Source organism: Kogia breviceps, chromosome 2 (genome assembly GCF_026419965.1).
Source record: "Kogia breviceps isolate mKogBre1 chromosome 2, mKogBre1 haplotype 1, whole genome shotgun sequence".
In the NCBI taxonomy this organism is placed as follows: Eukaryota; Metazoa; Chordata; class Mammalia; order Artiodactyla; family Physeteridae; genus Kogia; species Kogia breviceps.
In genome coordinates this window covers 4,568,432-4,586,971 of record NC_081311.1, presented here as the reverse complement: position 1 = coordinate 4,586,971, position 18,540 = coordinate 4,568,432, and the positions used below count along the sequence as shown (strand labels likewise).

The following is an 18,540-nucleotide window of genomic DNA, read 5'->3' as shown; positions in this document are numbered from 1 at the left end:
TAGGTCGAATCCATCTGGTGTCTTTTAAAGTATTCCGGGTCACCCACTGTCCTCTCACGAGGCCATGAACTTGTTCCACCCACCTCCATCACCGGTGCTGTGCACCTACCATCAGGGTATGCCTGCAAGCCCTAGAGCTGGAACCCATTTCTCAGCCCCTGGCTGGGCAGGAGTCTGCTGACGGGTGATACACTACCACCTGGCCATCTACACCTGTGTCGGGGACACTGCAGCAACTCAGCAGAGGGTTGGTTGATGGGGTTTTTAGAGCTTACCACAATATGACATTTCTCTTTTGACTGAATTCACCACAACCTTTTTAAAGCAAAAATCGATTTAACCTTCTTAGCATGAGGCTGTAGGGCTATAATTTTAATCTTTCCTTGATCTTCCTCCTTCCTAACCTTTTCCCTACAAAACACCCATCTTGGAAACTCAAAAATGAATATCAGCATGTCTACTCACCATTGGGTTTAAGTTATATTGGCGGTTGAGGGCCCAGAGGACCAGCTCATACACCCCTACATCTCTCCTTTTGCTTCCAACACCTGGTCTAGGAAAAACAAGTTCTGAATCTCTCTGTGCCTGGAAGTCTTCATTCATAGAGTGGAACAAAAATGCGTGGTCTCTCCTGAGGTGAATGAGATCATAGGTACCAAAGTGCTTTGAGCAACTCAAAGGGAAGGTGAGTAACCCAAACCTTTATTACCTGAGAGACTGAGACCAGGTCAGAAGGGCCCACAGGCTCACAATCGTTCTACTGCTTTGAAGGGTACAAGGACTGGAGAGCTTGCTTTCTCATCTTCCCTACCCTCATGGGAAGAATCCTTTCTCAAGGGTACATCAGTTACGAAGAACATAGTGTCATGAGATACAAAAACTGTCACAGAATGACAGTCAAACAGGGCCGCACTTTACCTGCTGATCATCCAGACTAGCCAGCCAGTTACCGCTCGGGGAGCTGGCCTACGACGGAGTAGACGGAACCACCAAACGCGGGTATGGAATTCAGAATAAAATTCCATCCCGTGGGGCATACTCCGTGGGCTTTCTCTGCTCCTGCTTCCACTGGTACCTGGCCTTCTGGTAGAAGAAGATGATGACCACGGTGACTATGTTTAGAAGAACGGCGAGCAGGATGAGCCAGAACGAGTATCCGTAGCAGTGGGAGGTTCCCCGGTGAGTGACCGCTGGAGAAAATAAGTAGACCCTCTGGGCCAGCTCTTCAGAGAGACGACTGCACTGTGTGTTCCCCACGAAAAGCACCATGCTTATGAATGTGAAAGACGCTGAAAGGAAGAAATAGTTTCATAGATAACATGGTGATACATTCTTTAATATCACCGTTTTCCTTTATCACACGTACTCAATGGGTATTCACTGAATATCTACACTAGGGTTTGCTCTCTTTTAAGCATTAGGGAGAGTGCAAAAGACATGAAAGACGCGAGCTAGATTCTAGGCTCCGAATGCGAACGATGGTGCACCGCAGTTGTGGACAGGACAAACGTTCGGCTCAAGTCCTTTCAGGAGGAGCTGCTCTGCCCACTTCCCTGGGCAATGAACCTCGCAGGTGTACTGAATGAGTGGCGAATAAATGCTTGAACACGGGGGCCAACGGGGAAACTATCTAGAGAGACGGGCGGGATGGGAAGGCTGAGGGAGGGCCAATGGAAAAGGCAGCCGACAGAGGCTCGCGGCGGACGATGACCTCAGAGCGTCCGGCTCTGTGAGGCACAAGCTCGTCTGACGGGGAGGGGTCCTGAGCACTGGATACAGAGGACGAGCCCACCTGGAGAGCTCTGAATGCCGGCTCAGGAGCTGGGATTTCGTTCTACACACAACAGAGTACAGCATTTAACCAGAAAGGATCTCTTTACTGAAGTCATTTGAGAAGATCATTTTACATTTTTTATCTTCCCTTTTTTAATTCTTCACAATGTCCTTCACTAGAGAACATTCCTCCACTTTGACTTTGGAAAGCTCCTTTGGCTTAGTTAAGGAACATAGTTCTGGAGTCAGAGAGAGCAGGGTTCAAGGGCTCCAGCTACTGGCCTTGGGAGATGAGTTTAGCTTCTCTGAACCTCATTCCTCATCTTCCAAAGTGGGCGAGCTAGAGACACGAAGTAGTTTCATGGCTGCTTAGGACTGGGGATGGGCTGGGGGGAGGAGTTTCCTTCCGAGACCATGAAAATATTCTAAAATCAACCGTGGTGATGGTGGCACAGATCGGTGAATATACTAAAACCCCCGAATGGCACTGTCTGGGTGCCAGTAAAGGGGTGAACTGTAGGATATGTGAGTCATATCTCAGTAAAGCTGTTTAAAAAGGTGGGAGGAGGAGGGTCAGGAGGCAGACGTTCCAGACTCGCGATGCTGCCGGAGCGCCGTCCGGCGGGGCGGGGCCTGAGCGCGCCGGGTGTCTGTCCGGGAGTCCCCAGGACGGAGGTCCTTTGGGACACAGGCTGCGTGACTCGTCATCTGCTGACATCTACCCAGAACTAGAAGGACATTTTGGCATCAAACTTGTCCTGATCGTAACCGACACCCAGGGAACGGCCCTCCAGAGGCCCTAATGAGAGGGCTTCTGCGTGAGGAGTTCTCACTCTCCGTGAAGACGGTCTTTCATCCTCAAACGAATGGTTTTATTTCTTAATAAGAAAAGGAGTGGGTACATACAAACCCCCTCCTCTCTGCACTATGCGTCTCACACCCCTTAATTATCCTTCATTGTGCTCTTGGGAACTTTCTAATGAAAACTTAGTCATAAAGGGGTAGGATGGAAATGGGTTAAATGCCTTTTCCTGAAGTGGGTGCTTTGATTGGAATTGGGAGGGGCCGCCATGGACACGGATGCTGGCCTGAGCCCCTGAAAAAGGGCACGCCTCTCACAGCCTGTCGTCCGGCTTCTGGGACAGAAGATTTATTGGGCCTGGAGGGAGCCCCTGGTAGAACGAGCAGCCCCTGAAGGCTCGGGACACTGGCTTCCCACCCCAGCCTGTCCCCATCGGGCCGTGTGACCTGACGGGTTACTCTCTGCTCTCGGTTCCTGGACTGAGGATCAAATGTGTTGGGACACACCGTCTGCAAGGTTCTCTCCGGCTCCACCATCTCTCAGACTACAGTGCTATCCCCTGGGGTCAGGGTTGCGCCATGCCAGGCTGGGGTCAGAGGGCACAGGGGCCCGGGAGGTGATGCTGGTATTTTTCTCCTCAAAGCAGAATCCCAGGGCTTCCCTGGTGGCGCAGTGGTTAAGAATCCACCTGCCAGTGCAGGGGACATGGTTCGGTCCCTGGTCCGGGAAGATCCCACATGCCGCGGAGCAACTAAGCCCGTGAGCCACAACTACTGAAGTCCATGCTCCTAGAGCCCACGTGCCACAACTACTGAGCCCATGCACCACAACCACTGAGCCTGTGCTCTAGAGCTTACGAGCCACAATTACTGAGCCCACGAGCCATAACTACTGAAGCCCATGCATGCACCTGGAGCCCATGGTCCGCAACAAGAGAAGCCACTGCAATGAGAAGCCCGCACTCCGCAACAAACAGCAGCCATAGCTCGCTGCAACTAGAGAAAGCCCGCGCGCAGCAACGAACACCCAACGCAGCCGAAAATAAAATTAAAAAAAAAAAATTTATAAAAATAAATAAATAAATAAAGTAACTTATTGTTTTAAAAAAATGCACCACCTGTGGCTTACACGCGAGCACCTCCAGAGCCGTCCGGTTAGTAGGATGGGCTGCTTCTGATCCAGTCTCGAGAGCAGGTTCTCATGGTGGAGGGAGGGAAAGAGCAGGAGAAACCCGCTGCCTGGCAGGGGCAACGAGGCCCCCACATGACCACGCCCCTGGGCAGACACAGTGGCCACGGAGTCCATGAGACGCAGAGAAGGTCCAAAACACTGTGACTCAAGCTGGGCTCTCGTTCCCATCCCCCACCGCAATACCTTTCCCAGCAAACAAGTAACACAACCTAGCGACACTGCCCAGCGACATCGGGACTCACGGATTGCCCACAAGAAGGGCATTGGCCCCAGATTCTCCAAAATGACATTCTTGGTGGCTCTCTGTGCCACGATCAGGTTGAGATTTTAAGCCCAGTTGACTGCTGTTCTATGAGGGCAAGAAGTAGACTAAATAACACACATGCATGTGTGTGCATGCGTGTTCACGTGTTGACTTCCACGCATCATGCGGAGACTAATTTGGAGTCAAGCACACACCGCAGGAGCCCAGTGAATGTTTTGTGGATGCATGTGTTTTTTGTTCAACTCCTTACACCAGATACTCCAAAGCAAAGACTGGGTATGTCATATATTTTAACACCTAACACGCCATCCTCACCTCACTCTGGTCTCTTACTTGGGCACCTAAAACAGAATTTTATTTCCAGAGATACTGACTGGGGCTTCCCTGGTGGCGCAGTGGTTGAGAATCCACCTGCCGATGCAGGGGACGCGGGTTCGTGCCCCGGTCCGGGAGGATCCTGCGTGCCGCGGAGCTGCTGGGCCCGTGAGCCATGGCCGCTGAGCCTGCGCGTCCGGAGCCTGTGCTCCGCAACGGGAGAGGCCACAGCGGTGAGAGGCCCGCGTACCGCAAAAAAAAAACAAAAAAAAACCAAAAAACAAACCAAAGATACTGACTAAATGCTGTAAGTTTACAAAAATAAACCTCAGCCCCCAGCGCGCAACTCAGCACACAGGGGGCCCTCCTAATGCCCGTGGCTGGACCGTGACCGTGTGTGCCCACGTGTGTGAGAGGGAAGCAGGGGGACAGAGGCAGAGAGCACGTCCTCTCGGCCGATACTCACCGCTGAGTCCACTCCAGGTGTACACCCCCATCGGTCCCAAGAACGTCTGATAGGGGTTGCTGATGCTGTTGTAGAAGGTGAACCCAGAGCTCAAGAGCGAAGTGAACAAACTGAGGACCAGGAACAGGATGACCGCCAGGTGTAGAGTCTTTGGCGGAGAACTGTTCAATGTCCCTAAAACTAAAGCAATGTTTGGTAAGTACGCGCAGACGCAAAGACCAACTCTGGACCGGAGGGCAGGTCCGCCCTCGCGCACTCCATTCTACCTCCTTCCCCATTCTACCTGCTTAGGCACTGGGGTCAGAAACTGTCAGCCTTTTCATAAAATTTGCATACTTCTTAAGTGCAGGGGAGCTCCAGATGTGGATATGCACTTGCGCGTAAAATGAAACGCAGGTGCCCTGGGCCGTTTGCCATCAGTTCCTGCTTTTGCCATTCTCCGCTTTCTAACCACCACCAGCCAGCCTCCCCGGGCGTCTGTTTCCCCCTCTCCCTCCTTTGTTTACAAAATAAGCAGACACCAGAGACACACGCTCTCCCCACACTTACCTGGAAACCCAGCCAATGCGTTTATAAACATCTCCAAGAGCAGCCATTGTGCTTTAGGCCCTTAGGAGATCGCTACCACATTCAATAAAGTGTTTACCAAGAGGTTCTGTGAAAGTCACAGCGACAGAAGGAAAAAAAGTAAATTGGGAAAAAGATTTCAGAGTCCTTAGTAATGTACTAACACCATCATCGGGAATGACAAGGTGTTAGAGCCATGATGGGGGTGGGAAAGAGAAAGTAAAAGCTTCCTTCTTTCCATTCCTGTTTTTCAGGTCCCCTGGGAGAGAGCAGGAGCCTCTCACGTCTTCACCCCAGAACAGCTTTAAAGAACAGAAACCAGAACGGCCATGGAAGCCTTCTTGTTCCGCTGTGGACGGCACATTCTCAGAAGTGGGGCCCTGGGAGCCAGAGGAGATCTGGAGCCTCCTCCTGAAACATGTCCTGGCAGCAAGGAGCCCTCTCTTTGCAAGGTGGCCTTTCCCATCACTGCGTCTCCTTAGTCATTCAAAGGGTTTTCATTCTGCGTCTCTGCAACATTTACCCTGGATCTAACGCTCCTTTTGGAGCGACGCGGAATCCACTCCCTCCTCTCCTGCCTGGAGCCTTTCCCAGTATTTGAAAAGGGGTATAAACCCCAATGTGTCCTTCATAAGATGGGATTCCAAAGCCCCTGCCAGCCTGGCCCCGGCTGCACACGTTTAGTCTGACTTTACCTCCCTACCCGTGCTGGCCAGACAGGCTCAACTCTCCCGATAAGACGTGACGATACTTGTGCGGGGTCCGTCCTCTCTCCACCTCTGAATACCCACATGTTATTAGTTCAGATGTTTTCCTTTTTAAATCAGTGGTACTTTGCGAGGGAGGTGAATTTCCTGTCATCGGACAGAGGGTGGGCGTGAGAGAGATTTGGCCACAGCAAATCTGCCTTCGGACACCTGGACGCTGGGGATATGGTTGTAAAGACCCTCCTGTGTGAGAGAATTCATCCTGAGGGCCACGCCACGTGGCCGAGCCCGGGCTGGAAGCGTCTCCAGACCGAGCCGGGATAGGATGCCAGGAGCACGGGGCTGTCCCGCAGGCAGGAGGCTGTGGCCAGCAGACAAGAAAGGAGTCTCAAAGACAAGGGGCGGGAGAAAAGAAATGTGGGTGTGGTCTGCCGTGAGCACAGCTACAGCCCTTCAAACCCCACGGGAGACCAGAGAGGACAGAAGAGGGAAAAACCAGTTCGGCAGCACGGAGGCCGTGAGTTCACCACTCGGTGAGCTGGGCCTCTGGGTGCAAAGCTCAGCGCACACACATCCAGTCCGCTCATCCCTAGCGGTGCCCAGCCCTTGTCACTGTTTCTGCTGTTAACCCACGGGAAGGGCTAAGTTCTCAGCACAGCGGCCTTTGTTATGCACTCCAGGTAAGAACTCTGAAAGGCATTGGTTAAACTGAGAATGCTGTCCTCTCTGCCACCCCTGTTGCCTGCATGGGGATGGGTGGGGCTGGGACAGTTCCAAAGGCCCTGCCCTCAAGCCCGAGGCTCTAGCTCCTTTGCCTGGCTCACCCCGGAGATGCAGTGGTGAGGGCTTGGCGTGGCCGTGATGTAGCACACACCTATTTTGCAGCTCGTGGAAGATGACACCAGAATAGGAGAAACAAGAAGCAGGACACACCTGTTCAGAGGTGCAGGGTCAAATGCTGCAGATGTTTCCAAACTCAGTCACCACTGGCAAGAACTGCCCCGGCTTGGTCCGCCCTCCCACAGCCTCTGCCTGAGCATGAAGGAGGAAACTCCAGCATCAAATCAGAAGTTTGCTGGGGACTAAACGACCTCTGTCCTTAGCCAATAAGACAAAATTTGGATCCTTAACTAGAAAATAAAAATTTCCGCATGGGAAAAATGTCCTGTGTCCAAGGCACCAAATTGCCCTGGGGAAGCTTTCTTATTAAAAGCTGTAAATGGATGTTCATTTGCAAATGGTGAACGTTCCACCTTTTCAGAGTAAATTAGAAAGTGACCGTCAGGTTTGGCTTTCTTTTTGACTGCGGGTAAGATCTACTACACATCAGTTCTCAAAAGGGAGTCCATCTGGAGCCTAGTGACTCAAACTTTTCTATGAGTTAATGTGACAATTTATCTTAATTTTAACTCTGCCATATTTCCAAATTCTATTTCGTCCTTCTGAGTACCCTGCCACACAGGTACGACAGCTGTATCTCCCCTCCCCTTCCTGGCTCAGAACTCAGACAACGAAAGCTGGAAATTCAGTGAAAGTTGGCAAGAATGAAATCACAATCAACCTCCACAGCATCTGACAGCTGCTCTCTGCCTACAAAATTGGCAAATACATTCTGTTCTTTCTCCTTCCTTTGAGGGGTCAAGCATCGGAATCGAGAAAGCCACCTCACAATTGAAACTAATCGCTCGGATTCTGGCAGCCCCCCGGGGAAAGAGGTCACGGCCCCCACAGCTGGGAGGCCGAAATGTACTGGCTGGTGGAAGGTGCACAAATGAGGGGGTCATCCGGACATCCGGGTTTCCTGTGCGTGGACATTTATACTCAAGCCCCACTGGCCATCTGGCCCTTCTAGCTCTGGTTTTCAGGAAGTCCTGGGAAATTGAGGGAGCGCCGAGGAACGGCCTCCACCCCCTCCTCAAGCACCTGGTCGCCAGGGGGCCTGACCCAGAGGAGCTTCTCGGTCCCTGGACCACAGTGTATCCCCGGAAGGGCTCATTAACTCCATGAATCCCAGGGTGTGACCTAGGAGCCCTCCCGGGACATCCCAGCTGATGGCTTCAGCCTCTAGGAAATGGCTGAGGGTTGTTTCAGAAAGAAGGACGGGGGAAAAAGCTTTTTCTGCCCCTTTATGCTCCTCCTCCCAGTGCGCTCATGTCTCTGGGGGCAAATGATATGCTGCTCCCACCCGGGGTGGGGGGGACGTAGGGGATGTGTATGGGGTGCGGTGGACAGGTAGGAGAAGTAAGAAGGGGCTTTTTGTAAATTCTGGAGATATAAACCTCATTTCTTCAGTTCAGTCATTATTGCAGTTAATTGATTTTTGCTGTCGACTCACTTCCCTCATTATTTTTAGCTTTTGAGCCAGTAGTACAACTTTGAGTCCCCCCAGAACAAAAGGGGTAGGTGGTGAAAAGAGACTGGTGGGCAGGGAGAAGCACATTTGGGGTGAAACTCCCCCTTGTTCTCATGGTGACCTGCACACACCTTTGTCCTACAAGTAGTGCGGGCTGATGGATTTAACTGATGGAGTCGGGGCCTTTCTCTAGAAAGACTAGGTGGTGAGTCCACCCAGCTCTGTGCAGTTCCGCTTGGGATCCAAGCCCCTCACTCACATGGTAGCTGCTCAGGAAGGTTTTTTTGAACCAAAATTAAATATCCAGAATCTTTGGAGTAGCAAGGCAACGTGCTCACGGGTGGACACCTGGCACTTTTCATCTGGGTGTTGGACAAGCTGGGATGTCTCTGGGTGAGGCTAGTAGAGCTCCTGGTGAGCCTGAGCTGCCGGAACAATCTAGCTACACCACGGAGAGTTTCCTCCCCAGGTTGGACTGATTCTTTTCCTCACCCATTGGCGTACTGTAGGCTGAATTATTTTGGCAAGTTGAACTCAGCCATCATCACTTCATTTCAAAATCTACAGCCCCGAATCGGCACCATGTGATAAATCCTATGTTAGAAATGTAGCAGAGCTTTGCAATGTTCATTCCTCTTTGGAGATTTCAATGTGACCTCATCCTAGCTAAGAAACTGACATGGTTATCTTCTCCTACGAAAAGGCAATCCACCACAGCAGGGCAGGAAAGTGGCATCTATACGATGACTTTATTGTACTGCCAATGGTTGGTTTCTGATTGGAAATAAGCCCGTGTGGTCCTAAAGAACCTGTCTCACTGCGCGTTTGCAGTTCTCCTCCAGGGGGACCATGTCCACACACCCGCACCAGCTGAACCCCCATCTACACTCGGGTTACGTGACTTTTCCCTCTCCGAGAGGACTGTTTGCAAGTGTTCCCAGTTCAACGACTGCTAAAACCATCAACACTGAAGACCCCCGGGGCTCTGAGGGTCCCTAGCAGATTTTAACGCCCTGCAATTGTGCAGCATCTCAGTGCCTGGGAGGTCGTTTATCTTCTACAGCTCCTGGGGTGACTGGAGGCAGTGACTTGAAGTTGGAATGTGGTTCTCTGGGGAAAAGTGTAAAAGTAGGAGAAAAAAAAAAAAGAAAGAAAAGAAAAGAGTAAAAATAGAGAGCCAGGCAAAGCAAATGCAAATATCCCACCTCCTCTGTGGGCCCACTGGGCTGCATGCCACCTTCAGAGCTATCCTTTACCACAGCTGTCCCTGTCCTCCCAAAGCCACCGTGCTCACGTCACTCCCATGGGGTTCTAGAACCAGGCGCTGACCCACCCGGGCCCCCTCGGCGCTTCTCTGGATGTAGGGAGTCAGGGATCTCATTGAAGCCAGTTATCTCAAATTGGAGCCAACTGGTTCCAAACCGACACTGTATGAAAATCAAAAAATTCACAGGCTGTTTTCTCGTATTTTAAAAATTTTACAAGTGTCTGGAAATTCAGGAAGTAGAACAAATTTTGGTTTCGCAAATGCTATTCACAGAACTGAAAATGGTAGTGAATCTTTGAAAGTCTTCTTTTCTAGTCACCGCAAAGAGAATATTCCTCATTTTCCTGAGGACCTGGGGCCGGTACCGGAGCAGATGTGTAACGCTGCTGAAATACTGGGGAAGATGTTGCTTTTGCTCAGGTCTAAAAGGCAAATTTGTCATTCGGAGATATAATTATGTTGCTCTGGATTTAAGGAAATCATTTCATTAATAAAGTCACAAATTAGAGCTAGAACTTGGAGCTAACGTCAAAAGCTAATATCCCACCATTATGCACGGCATGAGGGCTAAACATTACATTTGTATAAGGCAGAAAATGATGTACGTTTATAAGGAAAGAGGTAATGACTGCATCGTACCTGATAAAGCCTGTGTAGTGAGCTGCACGCAGCACCCTCGAAACAAAGTCCATTTAAGGTGGTAAACAAGTTACAAATTTGGTTTTAAATTTAGAAAACATAATGGTATATATTCAACTTCAAATGCCAAACAAATAGCTAAATTCAACTTATCATTCTCAAGGAATTTTTGTTTTCCACCCATTGAGAGTAGGAGAGTAGTGTGTATGAAATCAGAAAAAAAAAATTTAGGAATTCCTGTAAAATATTTGATTAATAGCCTTAATGGAAATTCAATATCAATTCCCACAGCAATGAGATATTTTGGAGGTAAGACTGCAAATTCAAATCAGTGCAAGAAATGAACCTGAGATATAAGGATAAGAAATTGTCCATATTTTCCACTTTATTTTTTTCCTTGCGTAGATGCCAATAATTAAGTTCTGGACAGAGGTTCTTGCTCCAGCTAAAAATCCACAGTCAATGCAGTTAAAAGTGCTGTCGCTACTGGCTGTAGAATACCATGTTGGTGCCCCATATTTTTACTTAACTATTTACCTATCAATACGCTCTGTAGTGCTGTTTAAGCACAGCCTCTGCTAGAACGATTTAGACTGTTTTGCTAATAGACACAACCAGAACCGAGGAAGCTGAAATAATGATTCAGTGAATTTTCAAAATTAAAAATATGCGTCATATCTACAGCCCAGCTCAGTTCACAAGGAAATTATTTTTGAAGGGCTATTTGGCCCAAATACAGAATGGTTTGACTCTTACCCAGTTAATTCAATCTCACTGTATCCATTCAAGTGAGTTGTGATTTACCTTTAAAAGTTTTGTCTGATTCTGCAATTCCATGATTCAATTCTTGAATACTCTTCCCACGAAAGAGTCCATAGGTGATAATCACACTGCCATTCGAAGAAGAGTCACTAATGACAACTGTACTGCTGACCCATTCTTGAGTTGTAAGAATGGAACAAATTACGATGAAAGCCCCCAAGCTTGTGACAAAGCTGGATAAGAACATCAATCTTTTCATTGCCGTGGGCATCTTTTCAGGAAAATAAGGATCCTAGGGTAAAACAACAAAGACCTTTTTATATTATTTCTGGACCTTCTCATTTGGAGTCCAGTATTTAGAAATGGAGTCTAACACTCGCTAGTAAAATATAAAACCTCTCTCTACGTAAGGAAGGGTCATACTAATGAACATTGGACTATGAACATGGTCATAAAGATTTACAGTAGCTGAACTTTGGTCTGGAGCAAGAGGTTGCTATGGTTACAGCCAACCAGCAGGAACAAGGGGTAGGCATGGACTTTCCAAGACTTCCTCAATCACACCATGAATTTATAACTCTTTTTCAAGTGCCTTGGAAGAAAGCTCAGCCTATCACGTCAGGAGAGAACTAGAATTCCTAAATAATGAGGGAGCAAAGGATCTGTACCCCCCAAATATTGCTGATTCTAGCAGCCGACAACGTAGAGTCCCACCTACCAAGGTTAATGACTTGACCCTAACAAGTGTTCCAAAAGGAAACCCTAAGGAGATGAAGCCCTTGCTGAGGATACTGGAGAGTGGAAAGAGAAAAGTTGACCCTTTACTTTTAGACCTTGATAAAGAAGTGCACCTTTCAGATTTCCTCTTTGAAATTGGATCACACCCGCACACTATTTAAATTCTAACTTGAGAGGTTTCCTCTCTCTTTCTCTTGTTCTCTGAGGGAAGTGTTTCCGAACAATCCTGCTTTCAGTCTTTGCGACTCCATTCTCCCTGTTGAGTGGCGAATGGTTTGTAAATGATCATTTCTGGCCCTCAGAGAAAGTCTCCCATTTGGCAAGAATATCATCTCTTGAGATAATAAATAGATGTTCACAGCACTTTATGGACACTTCTTTTTATTATATTCTTTATCTGGCTATAAAGTAATATCGTATATGCACATTTTCATCCTGTACTCTTCTTGAATAGCACCTAACTTATTTGTGGAATGAGTTGATAGTGTCTGACTTTCCCACTAGAATAACTAGACTATGGACCAGGAGGTGGACATGTTTGTTCGGGTCACCACTAGACCCAGGGTCTGCCAAAGAGCCTGGCACAGCAGACACTCAGCAAATATTTGTTGAATGGGTTATCGGGGATATATGTGCAAATACTCCACTATTGTGGACATTTATGTTGCTCCAAACTTTAAATTATAATTGAAAAAGAACAATGCATGAACACCCTTCTGGACAAACCTGCATCCATATCTCTGAATATTTCCTCGCTTAGATTTCTAGATGGGAGTCAAAGCGTGTGAACGTTTTCTGAGGCTGTTGCTCTGCATTTTGCTAAGTTGCTCATCAGAAAAAGTTGTACCAAGTTAACTACACACCTTTAACACAGTGAATGTGCATCTTTATCTTCATAACATTGTGAAAACTATGGGGAAAACTAGTTTTTTCTACTTAAGTCTATTCATTTTAACTACATTTTTAGGGACAGGACAGAATTTCCGTAGTTATATCCTTCTAGCCCTTCTTCCAGTCTGAAAATAATTTTATATCATGATACAAGCATTATATATGCTCCTTAGAAAAAAATATCAAATGGAACTCACAGAACAAAGGAAGAAAGCAAATATAATTTAAAAATTCATCCTAAAAGAAATAATTGTGTTCATACTCGGGCAACGACTTACTTGGGCAACGACTTTTATACCCATATCCTTATGCCCATACACGTTTGTATTAAAACCAAGTTCTACTCCGTGTTCAATTTCGTAATCTTCTGTTAAAAATCTCAACAGTTTGTCATAGGACTCCCTTTCATGCCAATACATCAGGTTTACCATTGTATGAAGTAATCAGAATTTATTTACACATGTCCTTCTTGGTGGACATTTTAGTTTTAAGGGTTTTTTATAAGGTACATTCTGCATGTAAGTCCTTTACTAGATATATGTTTTGCGACTATTTTCTCCCAGTCTCTGGCTTATCTTTTCATATTCTTTGTAGTATCTTTTGAAGAGAAAAATTTTCTAATTTGGATGAAGTCTAAGTACCAATTGTTTTCATTTTGTGGATTGAGCTTTAAATGTCATATTTAAGAATCTTTGCCTAACCCAAGATTGCAAAGGTATTTTTCTCCTATGCTCTCTTCTAGAAGTTTTATAATTTTAATTCGTACATTAATGGTTATTTGCTTATTTTGAGGTGTTTTTTTCTTTGTTTGTTTGTTTGCGGTACGCGGGCCTCTCACTGCTGTGGCCTCTCCCGTTGCGGAGCACAGGCTCCGGATGCGCAGGCTCAGCGGCCATGGCTCACGGGCCCAGCCGCTCCGCGGCACATGGGATCTTCCCGGACCGGGGCACGAACCCGCGTCCCCTGCATCCCCAGGCGGACTCTCAACCACTGCGCCACCAAGGAAGCCCGAGGTTGTTTTCTTAATATAGTATGAAGTAATGGCTGAAATTCATTCTTATACATGTGGGTATGCAATTGTTTAAGCTTGATTTCTTGAAAAGATTACTCTTTCCCTGATAGATTGTCTTGGCATCTGGCATCTTTGTTGAAAATCAGATGACCACACTGTGTAGGTCTCTTTCTGGACTCTCTGTTACAAAGTCTTTCTTCCTAGCTCTGTGTCAACTCCAGGAACTGTTTGTCACACTGCTTTCCAGTGGTTCTTCTCCTGTGACCTCAGATGGCTTCCTCACACCCTTATGGACCAGCACCCAACCAAAGATTTGAGGGATCTCCCTGCAGATCTCTAGAGCTTTCCTGGGCAGCTATCTCTCTCCAGGACTCTGCACCACCAATTTTAGCCACTTTTGCTTCCCCAAACTCTGATCTCTTTCTCTTCAACTCCAAATGACTACTGGCTCTTCCTCGTTTCTTCTCTTGCACCATTGCCTGTGAATTCCTCCTTGGAAACTCCCTGGTGCAGTGGTCAGTAAAACCTCATTTTTTTCTTTTCTTTCAGGAATTAAAGCCCGATTCTGCCTAATGTCCAGTGTCTAGAAACCCTTTTTAAAATATATATAATTTTCTGTTTTATTACTGGAGGGCCAATCTGGTCCTTGTTCTTCCATCAGGGTCAGAAGAAGCAGTCAGCTTTTATTCTTGAATGACGGCATGGCTGCTGCATTTTCTTCCCCTCAAAATTTTGTGTTTTGACATTGAATGTTGCTGTGGAAGAGTCTGAGGTCAGCTTTATTTCTTCTCTCTGATTGTGACTTTCTTATTCTGATAGCCTAGTTATAAAAGCCTTTATTCATGAAATGCAGTAGCTTGACCTGAAGACACTTTGTATAGATTGTTCTGTATCATTGTTTTTTCTCATTCTTAAGTTGTCTTTTCAATCTGTTCACTCAGCTCATGGCAGATACATTTTTTCTGTAACATATTTCTGAATTGTGAGCCCCATTTGCTGGAATCTTACCTTGAGGCACATCAGTCATTCTTGGGTTGGGTTATCTTTGGCCTCCACATCCACCATCTCTCTCGAATTGGTCTCTTTACCGTCTTCCTCTGCACTCACTCACTATTGCTTTCCTCTGTGGGCATAACTAGTCTTTCAGTCAAGTCTTTTTCTAGCTTATGTATTTAATCTGAAATTGTATGGTTTGGAGTATCAGTTCATCTCTATTGTTTTATTATCTCATTATTCATTTCTTATTTTATTAAATTCTTCTTATTATAAGTCTTTACATAGCATAACACATGCAGAGGAAGCTGTTCGTTGGATTGTGTTTTCCCAACCCCAGAGGGTTTACTCTGTCTTTCTTTCCTTTGGCTGTATGTTTACATAGTCCTCTTGGCATTTCTTTTTGTCTTGCTTATGCTTAACCTGGGCGGTTCTGTCCAACCATTGCTTTGTTCTAATGCATTGTGAGTGATTTCCGTTGATATTCTTCTTACCTTATCTGGGCTCACTTTGTCTTATCTTCACCAAGCTTCAGTTTTTGGCTGGATGACTTTCTTCCACTTTTTCTGTCGAATGCATCCAGGAGGAAAGAATGTACAGAGCTTTGACAAAATACCTAAATCAAGTTGACTTAAGCTCACATACGTTTCAGGTAAGGGAAGTCCCATGCATAACCTGGTACAGAGCCTCAAACGAGGTCACCTGTCTTGTTCTCTTTCCTGGTTATGTTTCTTTCGGATCTGCTCCTGAGTTCATGGACTTTCATCCTTGTCCAGAACTTTTATCCTCTCAGCTTTAAGTTATTGCAAAAAACAATTATAGGCCTCTACCCCAGAAATCGCTTGGCATTTTATTAGCTCTAAAGCTGTCACCCACATATCTCTTAGAGTTGGGGGAAGGTGGTCTTGCTTTTGATTCATTTGAGTTTGGGGAAGCAGAATCTGTGATCTTGCTTCAAGTCAAGAACCTTTTCCAACTATAGGTTTGGGAATCTCAGAGGGCTTGATATTGGGGACCGTCTCCCCCTCTGTCAAGAGTGAAAGATGTCCGGGGACTCCTCCAGGGACAGGGCCTGCATGAAGTAGGGGCTGAGATAGACAGAGCTGGGTGTGGCAGACAAAAGAAAAGTGATGTCAGAGCCTGGGGTGTAGAGGCTGCTGCAAATAGAGCACAGTCCAGAACACAAAGACGCCATCGATTGGAGAACAAGACCAAAATCTGGGGGGAAGGTCATGTCAGCGCCTGGGCAGTGGCCCTGGCTCCAGACTTCCCACAATTCCATCATTCCAGCTCCTCTGGTGCCATTTTTGACAGATGTGAATTCCCACCTCTAATTCCTTAATATTTTTTCTGTATTCATATTTTTACAAATATGAATTGACTATGATACTATCTCCATTATAGCCTACTTGTAATAAAATCTCAGATGATGTACCAATATGAAAATAAATATGCAACTCATATATAAAGTTTAAAAATGGCCGTTATGTACTGTGTGCCATGTACAATCATCTCTGCCTTCCTCCACAATATCTCGTTACTAAAGGATTCTTGCTTTGGAAAGTGCTAGTCTAGCTGATAAAGCACTGGGACAAGCTGTTAGCTTTCTTGTTTATTTCTACAATTTGAGGCTGCTGATTTCTTCTTTTGTTTGTCATGTGGGTTACTAAAGGTTAACATTTTTTTTTAAATCGCAAGTATACGTCTTACAGCACCTAGAACTCTAAAGAATATAACAGGATTTATTTTACTATTTTTAATGAATTCATGTACATTTTCACTTTTGTTATAAAATGTATGTAGGCTGTGTGTACTTTGGGATCATTTTAATAGAGAAACTGCCTAGACATACTCATAATTTTCCATTAAAGAGGCAATTAAAAATTTTTTAATTACTAATTTTTAAATTTTTTATTAAAGTATAGTTGATTTACAATGTTGTGTTAATTTCTGCTGTACAGCAAAGTGACTCAGTTATATACATATATATTCTTTTTCATATTTTTTTCATTATGGTTTATTACAGGATATGGAATATAGTTCCCCGTGCTATACAGTTGGACCTTGTTGTTTATCCATCCTATATATACTAGTTTACATCTGCTAACCCCAAACTCCCAGTCCACCCTTCCCCCACCCCCTCCCCACTGGCAACCACAAGTCTGTTCTCTATGTTTAAGAGTCTGTTCCTGTTTTGTAGATAAGTTCATTGTGTAGTATTTTAGGTTCCATATGTAAGTGATATCATATGATATTTATCTTTCAAACAGGCAATCTTTTAATACATAAAAGCCTTTCTTAACATTGCAATACTTCCGGAAATTAAACATTTAAGAACTAAATTTCTAACCTGCTTTAATAGCTGATAAGAAATAGCTGTCTATCTCCTATTTACCAAGAGACTTTCCTTGGTATCTCAGTGCTGTATTATATTCTATTACCAACATTTTCCCTCAATTCCTGAAGCAAATCAAAAGTATACACAAGGCAGAACCTACGTGGATACTAAATCATTCCACAAGTAATAATGTTCTGTGGATTATAGACACTCATTTCATGGTGAAAAATAAAGAAATTGTCATTTCATTCTGCCAGAAATCCATTGAAGGTCTCCAAGTTTCTCGAAGAAGTTGAGGAAAAAATATACTTTTGCCAAAGCATAAACATTTATGATTATTTGAGTGAGGAATAGGAGGGAATTCCATGCATCCCTTGAAGCAGATCATGGAAGGTGCTGAATTGTTTTATTATTTGGCCTTCCAATGGTATTTACTCCAGTTTCTAGATGTCAGTTTACTTAAGGGATTGAATCAAACTTTCTTAATCATATAAGAAGAGAAGTAATTAATGCTATTTGTCATTACAGGTGGAATGGTAACTGCACTCATACTCACATAGTGAAAACTTTTCCAAAGAATCACACACACACACACACACACACGTATTGCTCATCTATTTTAAAAAAACAACCTGGATCCAGTGACCAAGAATTCTATATTCACACATATACTCATATACCTGAAACGACATGTGAATGACATATGAGCAAGGATATTCCACATAGCTGTTTTTGTATTAGAAAATGACTGGGAATATGTGGTCTGCAACAGAAGCAGAGTTAAATACATTCTGGTGCAACCACATTTTGACTCTAATGGCTAAAATGAACGAAGTAGGTCTATAAGTACTAGTATGGAAAAATACCCATATCTTGCGATTTAGTTAACAGAAAATTCATATATATACATATGTTTGCAAATGCCTAATATTCCTCTGGAAGATTAGACAAGAAACTGGTAACTAACTTTGTCTCAAAAAAGGCGAACTAGTTGTCTGGGGAGCAAGGAAGCAAGGAGACATGTTTTTCATTATTTCACTTTTTGAACCTTTTTCATTTTGAGCCATGTATATGTGTGCCCTATTTTTTAAAAGTATAAGTTAACTGCTATTTAAATAACATAACCACATAACTTTACTAAACTAATTACAATTCTAAACAGCACATAACATAAAACTTGAATTGCCCCCCCAACACACAAACATATATATACACATATATATTAGTTCATTCATTCAAAAATCATTCACTCTGCACCATTTAAGGTGCTTGATAGGGGCTAAAGATGCAAAATTGACTTAGCCCAAGCCTTGGAGGAAGGGATCCATATAGATAATTACAAAAGAATGCAATAAATATTTAACATAAACATAGGAAATCCTGTGTTAGCCATGACAAAGTAAGGATATTAAACTTACCTTCCCACCATATAAAAGTGTATAAAACTGGCAAAATACACAT

General features: G+C 45.1%; 1 protein-coding gene across 1 annotated transcript; it reads right to left on the bottom strand.

Annotated features, from left to right (window-relative positions):
- Positions 1-1,008: 1,008 nt before the first annotated feature.
- On the bottom strand, positions 1,009-11,378 carry CLRN3 (clarin 3). Its single transcript, XM_059052230.1, has 3 exons — positions 11,150-11,378; positions 4,813-4,992; positions 1,009-1,289 (listed from the first exon to the last, which is right to left on the bottom strand). The coding sequence occupies exons 1-3, from the start codon at positions 11,376-11,378 to the stop codon at positions 1,009-1,011; spliced, it is 690 nt and encodes a 229-aa protein (XP_058908213.1).
- Between the last annotated feature and the right edge of the window lie 7,162 nt (positions 11,379-18,540).